Source organism: Ursus arctos, unplaced genomic scaffold (genome assembly GCF_023065955.2).
Source record: "Ursus arctos isolate Adak ecotype North America unplaced genomic scaffold, UrsArc2.0 scaffold_6, whole genome shotgun sequence".
Classification (NCBI taxonomy): domain Eukaryota; kingdom Metazoa; phylum Chordata; class Mammalia; order Carnivora; family Ursidae; genus Ursus; species Ursus arctos.
The window spans coordinates 8,923,899-8,934,645 of NW_026623078.1; the positions used below are offsets into that span (position 1 = coordinate 8,923,899).

Genomic DNA, 10,747 nt, shown 5'->3' on the forward strand with positions numbered 1-10,747 from the left:
TGGAGAGCATCAGAGTGACTCCAGAGATAGACTGAAAGCTGCGGCCACATCATCCATTATGTACAAAAACAGCACTTTCTTTCCCCTCTGCTCACCAAGAATTTGGATTTATCTTGTAGCACTTTGTACTTTTCCATCCACAGTGTTTACTGGGGGCCCATTCTGTGCACAGGACTGTGCTTACTGCTCTGATAGGCATAAAGGTGGGTGCAGGGACCCCTGCCCTCAGATGCTTACTGTCTATGCAGATTATTCTGACAAAGCCTCCAACAGTAATATGCATTATACTGAAGTAGGTACATGATGATTTCAGCTCTCTGAATGTCCCTCAATGCCTAGCAGAGAGGTATTGCTAAATGCTGTTGTTCTTCCTTTTTAGATGCTATCTTCATTATTTACTGCCCAAAGGAAATTCAGTAGTTTCAATGATTTTTAAATGTATATCCAGTATTTTTCTGACACGAGGAATTTTGCCTCAATAATTCATGATTATGTAATCTTTCTATTCATTTCATTAATACACATTTTATGATAGTTATATGCTTCAGCAGATAGTCTATGTGATAAAATATCTGGCAATGTGAACTTGTCTTGCCAAACCCAACATTTAATAAGGGACTTCCTGTCTTCCATTTATTTCACTTGCATCTTGTTGATTGATACATGTTGGTGAGCCCCATTCCCTACCCCAAACACACAATTTCACATTATATTTCTTTTTTTTTTAAGATTTTATTTATTTATTTGACAGAGAGAGACAGCCAGCGAGAGAGGGAACACAAGCAGGGGGAGTGGGAGAGGAAGAAGCAGGCTCCTAGCGGAGGAGCCTGATGTGGAGCTCGATCCCACAACGCCAGGATCACGCCCTGAGCCGAAGGCAGACGCTTAACGACTGCGCCACCCAGGCGCCCCTCAACATTATATTTCTGAGCTAAGTAGGAAAAATAAACAATACATATGAGCCTCCTTTTTTACTCACTTGAGACAACACAGACATTTAGGTATTCATATGTCATTGAATTCATTTGGATCTTTGAATACTTGAGCTTCAAATTCCATATGACTCTGTAAAAAATGTGCTCAAATTAGTACAGACTTCCAAAAAAGGTAAGAAAAACAAAATGTTCTGTATGTCTCCTTTATGTTTGAAGAGCCACAGGATAACTAAAGAGGAGTGGGGACCAAGAACTTGTGACACTCATGCATTTTCCACTCTGGGACCACAAAGATGAGCAACAGCACATGACATAGCTCTCTAGGAGCCTCCAGCCTGGTGGCTGGATGGCCGGAAACTGGGCTTAATTCACTATAGGGAAGGTAAGCACAGCAGGGCTCTGGAGTCCAGGAGGCCATGTGGTATCACAGCCAGGCTAAAGCGGGAGTGGAGATACTTCCTGGAGCTGAGAAGCTGCACTGAGAGCTGGGGTGGGGAAGGGATGTAGCCCAACAAGACAAGAAGCCTATGCTTGGGATTTATTAACAAGTAGGGTGTGGTGACCTCAGCAAGAGCAGTTTCGGGGGTATGCTGAAGAAGTCATGGTAGTGCAAGTCACAAATACAGACAATTCTCTCACGACATTTGACTGTGAAAAAAAAAAAGGCATTGGACAGGAAATAGAAGTAATTTCTTACTTCTATTTGGGATTGGGTGTGAGATTAAGGAAAATTCTCTTCTTTCTTTCTTTACTTTTTTCCTTTTCCTTTTCCTTTCCATTCTTTCCCATCCATGTGTTGAGACAGACAATATGTAAATGAGTAAATATATTCTATGCAATGATAAGAACTATGAAGAAGAAAAAGGCAGTGGTGAGGAGTGGAAGGCGAGGAGAAGTTAAGACAGTGGATGGCATCTGCGCAGAGACTGAATGGAGGGAGGGTCTGAGGCATGTGAGGGTCTGGGGACAGGATGCTAGACAGAGGCTACCATAAGTGCAAAGGCACCTAGGGAGAACAGCAAGGTGGCTGGAATGCTCCAGGGCAGAAGCCTTCCATTGGGAAGATAGTAGGAGACCATGGTTGGAGAGAGAAAAGGAGGCCACTGAATAGACTTCAGACACACTGGGGGTTTCAGGCAAGGGAGGGGCATGACAGCATCTGTATTTCCAAATATACTGGCTGTTGTGGAGGTTAGTCAGTAGAGGACAACAGTAGAAGCAAGAAAGCTAATGACCAAGACTGGCTGACTGAGTGGCAGCTTGATTTAGGTTGACAATCACAGATGTGTGGAAAAGAGGCTATATTCAAGGATAGATTTTGAAGTAGTAGTTGATAGCCCTCTAAGAGGGAGATTAAGAATGACTTAGGTTTCTGACTAAAACTGAGTGTACAGGGGTGTCATTTATTGAGGCAGGGAAGATGGTGGGGATCAATTTTTAGGGGAAAACCAAGAGTTTACTGAGATTATCTACTAGACGTGTTGAGTAGGCAGCTGGAGATATCGACTAGAGATTGGGAAGGTGGATATGGCAGTATTTATATATCACGTCACTCCACTGGCTTAAAATCTTCCAAGTAATCCTCATGATCTTCAAGACAAAATCTAAGCTCAAACTCCATTGGACTTGGCTCTTCTATGCACGTCCAGCCTCAACATCCGTCTCATATCACACTGAGTGCTCTCCTAATACAGTATTTATTTCTCTTTTGCCTCCCGATCCTCATGCATAGGCCATTCCCTTGCTTAGATTGCTCTTCTCCATTTTGACCTGGCTAACTATTGTGGCCTAACAACCCAGGTAAGCCTTTCTTGTCCCATCAGCCGTTCACCTGTGATTCCATACAGCTGGATAAGATGCCCTCGACTATTGCAACACTCTACTACACATATCTCTATGGACTTGAGCACCAGGAAATGCAGGGTACTCCATAATTGGTGACTGAACTTGGACAACTTATCTAAGCGCTCTGAGCCTCAGTTTCCTCATATATAAAATGAGGATTAATAATACTACATCCTTCATAAGGTTGTTTGGGGGATTAAATGAAGTAATATGGGGGCAGTGCTTAAGACATTGCCTGGCATAGATGAAGCACTGAACAAGTCATTATTATTATAGCAATACTTATCACACTGTTGTGTAATTATTTTCACATTGGCTTTTCCCAGGAATATATTAGCCCTTGAATGCAGACATAGAACCTTTCATCTGTGTTTCTAGAACACATTATGCTTTAGTATTTTTTTCTTATGGGAATGAATGGGTTAATGAATGGGAAAAAAATACCATTAGGCTACAGCAGTACTATGAAATGAACTAGCAGTTCTTCAGTTGGCTTTCTCTACTTAGAAGCTATTCTCTGTAGGTGAATGTAATTCATCTGATCCTTCACTCACTAAACCAAGAAGTCCTGGGTTGTTGATCCTACATTATATATTAGTCATTATTCAGTGAAAGTAATATCGTTACCTTTGGATCCGGTAGACATGGTCCAAAAGCTTCCAGTAGAAGGGTCTCTTCTCTCACAGCCTGTTCATAGTCTGTGAAGGACAGCTTCCCATCATGGTCATGGTCCTAGGGGGTGACCAGCCATGCATAAGTCAACGTGTATAATACTTATGCAAACACAAACCATATTTTCATTGTCACGTGTTGATAGAAGAAAGGTGTTGGAAAAATGAGAGACTAAATAGTGAAATTGAAAAGAGCTTTTAATATTATAATTAAAAAGCACAATATAGTGTTTTGCTTCACCAAGCAGGAAACTGATAATTAATATTTGAATTCTTATTTCTATCCCATTCTGGCCTATAAATTTCAATATAAAACCCTGAATTTCCCATATTTACCATTTTTTTAAGTGTTATTTCAACCAAATCTTTAATTCCTTCATCGGGGTCTTCTTCAGAGGGCTGTTTGAGAAGGCTGTTCTTCAACATATGGAACATTTCCTCCTTTGAGATGAATCCATCACCATTCAAATCAAACACTTCAAAGCAATCTTTTAAAAAAATAACCAATTATGAATTTGATACTATGACTAAGGGAATATTTGCTCTGATAAAATGTTCAAGGCCAAGGTCTGTATTGTGGATGTTCATGTCAAGCCTGCAGGACTTAGTGCAATCTAATTTCTATAGTAAATGCTTAATGTACACTTGTTGAATATAGCCAACAACCCTTAGAAAATGACTCAGCTATGAATAAGCATGCCAAGCATACAATGCATACGAAGCATACAATGATTTGACTGTTTCACCTTGAAATTCTTGGAAAACTGACTGAAATATGATCCTTAAACAGAGTTCATCAGAATGAATTAAGAGTTAAGAATCAGAACACTCTAATTAAGGTTCTCTACTTCGATGGTTAACAATTCAGGTAATGAAATATGTAAAATATTTAATACCTTAATACATAAATGCATATGTACATAGTTAGCATGTATAGTACATGCTTATACAATCTTGGTTGGAATGAATTACTCCTCGGAGCCTCTTGATTTTCTTTGGTATTAACTTTTTTCAATATTTATTATTGACTTGAATTTGCTCCATAAAAGAGGTTAATGGGGATTCAAACCAACCAACCAAAAAACAAACCTATTTTACTGGCTGGGTTGGAAGACATGGATGTAAGTTCTTTAGATACATTTAATCCTAATGTAAAAGCAATAGGGTAACCTGAAATCTTACATTTCATTTTTTTAAATAATTTTTATTATGTTATGTTAGTCACCATACAGTATATTCTTAGTTTTTGATGTAATGTTCCATGATTCATTAGTTGCATATAACACCCAGTGCACCATGCAATACATGCCCTCCTTAATACCCATCACCAGCCTATCCCATTCCCCCACCCCCCTCCCCTCTGAAGCCCTCAGTTTGTTTCCAAGTCCATAGCCTCTCATGCTTCATTCCCCCTTCTGATTACCCCCCTTTCTTTATCCCTTTCTTCTCCTACCGATCTTCCTACTTCTTATGTTCCATAAATGAGTGAAACCATATGATAATTGTCTTTCTCTGCCTGACTTATTTCACTTACATTTCATTTTTTCTTCCAAAGTTCCTCGAAGAAATATTGATAATCCATAAATCCACTCTGATACGTTTACACAGCCATCGTTGTCCTTATCAAAACCTCGGAATACTAAGAGAGAAATACAACATAATACTTGTGCTGCATTTTTTTCTCAGTAATATATTTACACTGGTGCTACCCATTTTCAAAATGTAAACAAAACTTCAGGATCAGATGGTCCAACATTCTCATTCGATAAAGGAGTAAACTAAAATATTATAGCATTGGAAAACTCTTTTATTTAAACTTTCACACAATCCCTTCATATTTTGTGGAAACAAAGTAAATTCTAAGTATTTAAATATACTAATCAATAATTATTAATATATGAATATATTGGTATATTAAATATGTTGATATGTTAACATAAAATATGTGATTTTATATTTTTCTTACTCAAGAAAAGTAATGCTATTACACAACAGATAAAGTTACAACTTAATTTTTATTGAAATATTTTTGATATATAAGGAAATTTATATGTCCTTCTAAAACTATTATTCTCATTATTATATTCACTAAGTAGAAATAGAAATATTTTAGATTTTTGGATATAAAGTAAGTAAATCCTAATTATTCAAGCTGGACTTTGTCCTTTTCTTAAATACACAGATCAGAGTGAGTAGAATCACCTTCCCTATGACCCTTTCCAATGAACACACAAATTAATTTTTTATATTCAAGTGAAATTGGGAATTCAGAACATTAAGCTTCCTGCCAAGAATATATTCAAACTCCAAACATTTTTTTCCAGTTATGGCTGGATCTAGCCCATCTGAATATTGTATGTCTTCTTACCTCTGTCCATAATCATGTCATCTGTCATTCCAAATGTCATGTGCAGGATGTTTCGAAATGCATTACGATCTAGTCCAATAGTGATACCTTGCCGCTCTGTTACTTCTCCCACCAAATTATAAAAAAGATTTATAAGACAGTTCACTTCAAATTTATTAACTGTGAAAAAATAAAATTAAGATATAACAAAAATGCATTTTACTCTTTAATTTCTAACTTAAAATTTGTGTTAATGAGTTTATGGACAGCATCAAGGCCATCAAATATTTAGTTTTCAACAAAAGACTATCTTGTTTTAAGATTCACAACCCATAATAGAGGATGACCACCACACAGAGGATTCTCCACTAAAATAAGAGAAACAGCTTTCCTTCCAAACAGGAGTTGAATATTCAATTCAGTCACATTTAGGAAGAAAAGAATATTAGCCAAGTTACCTGAATAATGATTATGGGGTCAGATGCTAAACTTTAAGGCAATAGAGGTGCAATTCAAAGTAAGCAAGGTAATGCTTAAGAATGGTAACTTTCCCCCAGCATTTTGATTATAGGCATTTATGAGATTTACAACTTAACTTTGCCTGGAAATAGATACCAGACTCCTGAACACTAGGCAAAAAATTTCACTTCACATCATCAGCCTTAGTCAAATCAGTAAGCTGGATATCAGAAAAAAGGTGACTTTTTTCCAATAAAGAAGCATTTAACCATATTATAGCACCCATTATGTTTCTTGTTGTATATGATGTGAAAATTAACACGCAAAGAGGGCACGTATTGCATTGTGCACTGGGTGTTATACGCAAGTAATGAATCGTGGAACTTTACATCAAAAACTAGGGATGTACTGTATGGTGACTAACATAACATAATAAAAAATTATTAAAAAACACGCAAGTATTCAGTAGAATTTTGGAGAAAGGGAATGTTTATTTAAAATAGATACACAGACATGTATGCTCGTCCATACACATAAATGCATAAAAAGTGTTTAAAAAAAGAAAAAAAAGAGATTTTATAAACCCTAAGCTAATTATTTGTGTTCCAATTCCCATTTGAGGTATGTAGGTGGAAGCATTATTGCCTGCCATAAAAGTGAGTTTAAATATCAAGTATAGGTGGAGGATGAGAAGGGTTTTATTTCAAAACAAAACAAAATTACAGTTCAGTACTTCTAAAAACAAGGATGAAACATGTGCATTTAAAGGGTGAATTGTTTTGTTTTGTTTTTTGGTTTAAATAAATGAAATTTTAAAAATTGGGGAAAAAAAGAAAATGATTATATTGCAAAAAAAAATAAAATAAGGAAGACACCAGATAGGAATGGAGAAATCATGCTTCATCTACAAGTCAGGACAGGTTTGAGTGGGAGATCTGGTTTGGGGTGACACAATTTAGGAGGAACACTGAAAATTTGAGGAAATAAATGATTTGGTTAAAAAACCCTGGTTAAATAGTAGAAAAGAACATAATGGTTACAATTTTAAAAATAACTCTTAGTTGCTGTGGAAAATGGCATGTCAGTTCTTCAAAAAAAAATTAAACATAGAAATAATATGTAATCCAGTGATTCCACTTCTGGGTATATACTTGAAAAAATTGAAAGCAGGGAATCAGATGTCATAGCAATGTTATTCACAATAGCCTTAAATGTGAAAGCAAACTAACTGTCCATCAGTGGATGAATGGATAAATAACATGCAATGTATACATACAATGGAATATGATTCAGCCTTGAAAAGGAAGGAAATTTTGACCCACGTTACAAGATGGATAAACCTTGAAGACATTCTGCTGAGTGAAATAAGTCAGATATAAAAGGACAAATATTGTATGATTTCACTTATATGATGTGCCTAGAGTGGTCCAATTCACAGACACAGAAAGTAGAATGGTGATTGCCAGGGGCTGGCAAAGGGGGAAATGAGGAGTCATAGTTAAATAGGTAGTTTCCGTTGGGAAAGATGAAAAAGTTCTGGAGATGGATGGTGGTGATGGCTGCACAATAATGTGAATGTATTTAATGCATAGAGTTGAACACTTAAAATGGTAAATTTTATATATATATATATATTTAACCACACACACAGACCTCCAAAAATAAAAGAGCTACTACTGGTTGGAGAAGAAAAGCCTGCATGAAGAATGATGTTCATGTACATGAAATGTTTGCAGAGGGGATGTTGATTAGCCATTTTTCCATCTTGGCTAAAATAAAAAGAAAAGAATATTACTTAAATTTATTACCCAAAGGATCCAAGATTAGCTATAAGAAAGTTTTTCTTGTTGAGATGTTTCTTAAATTCCAGAATAAAATACTAAATGAAATTAAGGGAAATTCAAGAATGGATTTTCATCTTTTTGGATTGGTCTAAATGTGTTCTGCATATCATATCTGTAGAATGGTAGATTAGCTGGGCAATCACTTAAGATATTTTTTTCTCTGATTCTACAGAATTTATCCATTTCATCCTGGTGGGATTATCATATAGCAACTAAAAGGAAATTTGACTTTAGGGGAAAGGTTCTCTGTTTAAATAAGTTTTTAATTATAATGTCTATGACTTATAAATATTTCTATAGAATTTAACTAGTAATTATCAAGGTTTTTAAGGCCCACTTTAAAAACTTGATGTAAGGACAAAAATCAAAAGAATTAAGTATTTTTCCTGCCAGGTTTTCATTTACCTTTTAATACATTCACCTTTTGATTGTTCACAGAATGAGTGTTTGCAATACATTGCATACTTACTGAACAGGGACTAAATCAAATTCAGCATTGTGTATATCATTATTGCATTGCTTTTTCAAAATGTTCACTAGGTGTTTTAAGAAGATCTGGTCTTTTCCTTGAAATAGAATTATTTTTTTAATTTTTTAAAAAGTATTTTATTTATTTATTTGACACAGAGAGAGACAGCCAGCAAGAGAGGGAACACAAGAAGGGGGAGTGGGAGAGGAAGAAGAAGGCTCCCAGCAGAGGAGCCTGACGTGGGGCTCGATCCCAGGACTCTGGGATCGTGCCCTGAGCCGAAGGCAGATGCTTAATGACTGAGCCACCCAGGCGCCCCGAAATAGAATTATTTTGAGAAAAACAATAACAGAACAAACTCGCACCACATTATAATAACCATAATAATACCTTAAATTATAGGATGGTTTTTTTTTTCTAAGAAGTTTCAGATGTTTATACACACCATAACTTATTTACAGTGCCAGTTCACTAAGGGAGCACATCTCACCACTTATTATATTAGATACTAAATACAACTAGAAGGCACTAGATCCTATAAGGTCTAGAACTACAATAAACCCGTTCCTCCTTTGCGCAATGGGGGTGGTACTGGGATTATGGCTCTTCCTATTTTCTCAAGTGGCCTTTAGTTTTGCAATCAGCAACAATTTATAAGCTTGCTCATCAGACAGTATCTTTCTCATTCTAAACCACATTCATAGTGTCCTTCCCCAAGTACAGTTCTGTTTTTCAGTCTGAATACAATTCTAAAGTTACCTATGAAATTCTAAGACCATGTTCTAGAATGTGAGACTGGAGCAGATATCTTTAGTAAGTGCTCATTTTGTCACACCTGCAAAGTCTCCTTTTCCTCGAAACCCCACCAGCAACCACAAAGTCCACGTTTGGAGTTGGGAGCAGATTCTTTGCTGTGTGTTTAGCTTTGTGGATCTCTTTAGTCTCCAGACGCATTTTCTTGCTCTGAGATACAAGTGTTTGTGCCATTTCAACTTATCTTTTCTAAGGATGTTCAGCTATTGATAACCATTTTTCCCTTATGGATCTCCTGATAAGTTTTCAGAACTTCAATCCCACCAGTTTATTTGCACTAAAAAGAGCTAGGAAGCGGGTGTGTGTTGGTTATGCTAGTTTTCTTGAGTCCGGTGGTTTTCAATACATATTTGACACCTGTGTCTGAGGCTAAAACCACACATGCCGTGTCAGTATATAAATAACGTTTCTACAATGGAAAGGTGAGTTAAGAAGAGAGTTTGAGAAGAAAGTGTGCATGTGTGGGAGTGTAGTACTTGATGCCTGGACACCTATACACTGGTCCTTAAGATCACGGGCAAGCATGGGTACCTGGCCCAAGGAACTACCATCAAGGAATTCCCTTCCAGACTTCTCTTTAGGGGACGTAAAGGAGGCTCCACGGGTACTCAGACCGGAGGTGGGAAGCAGGCTGAGCAGCGGACCTAGTTAGTACCAGGTAGAACACAAGCCCTTCCAGGAACTTCTGCTCATCAAGCACTTGATTCTTACTTACAGTGCTTGCAGTTTTTAGTTAAGGTGTCCGTCAACTTCTGCAGCTTCTTGCGGTTCATGCCGGCGGTCTGGAATTGGGCAGCGGCAGGTGTCTAAGGGCGCGCGGCTAACGGGACCCGTGCTTGCCCTGGGCCTGGGGCAGCTGGGCCAACTCTCCCCAACCCGGAGCGCGCGCGGCCCTAACTCACAGAGTGGCCATGGCAACGCCTCAGCCGGCTGCCGATTGGCTTCCGGGCGTGCGCGGGGTGTGTGCGCGGCCCTAACACACAACGTGGCCATGGCAACGCCTAGGCCAGCCACCTATTGGCTCCTGGGTCTGGGCGCTCTGTCCCTCTTGGAGGATCCCCGTCAGGTAGCTGCGGTCAGGTAGTTGCGGACTGTGCTCTGATTGCTGAGGTTGAAGTTTTAGTTTTGTTGCTGTCTTTTGGGTTCACAGCCCCTTTGATGGACTGCACTGTGAATTGAGATCTAAAAATATGTTGTGCACGCTGCGTGAGAGATATTTTGGATGGTGAGCATCACATCAAGCGAGGCTTAAGGTCTTCAGGGAGACCTGAGGGAACTTGGAGGAGCTTCAGGAATTAGCAGGTGTGTTATCCCAACGTTGTTTTGTGGGGTGTAAGAGGGTGAGGAGCTTGCCCTTAAAGCTG

At 38.1% G+C, this 10,747-nt stretch overlaps 1 protein-coding gene across 1 annotated transcript; it reads right to left on the reverse strand.

Annotated features, from left to right (window-relative positions):
- Positions 1 to 755: 755 nt before the first annotated feature.
- CLXN (calaxin) lies at positions 756 to 10,244 on the reverse strand. Its single transcript, XM_026516494.3, has 6 exons — positions 10,099 to 10,244; positions 5,820 to 5,978; positions 4,986 to 5,090; positions 3,788 to 3,939; positions 3,408 to 3,512; positions 756 to 1,065 (listed from the first exon to the last, which is right to left on the reverse strand). Exons 1-6 carry the CDS (start codon positions 10,154 to 10,156, stop codon positions 1,006 to 1,008), a joined length of 639 nt encoding a protein of 212 aa, XP_026372279.2. The 5' UTR covers positions 10,157 to 10,244; the 3' UTR covers positions 756 to 1,005.
- Between the last annotated feature and the right edge of the window lie 503 nt (positions 10,245 to 10,747).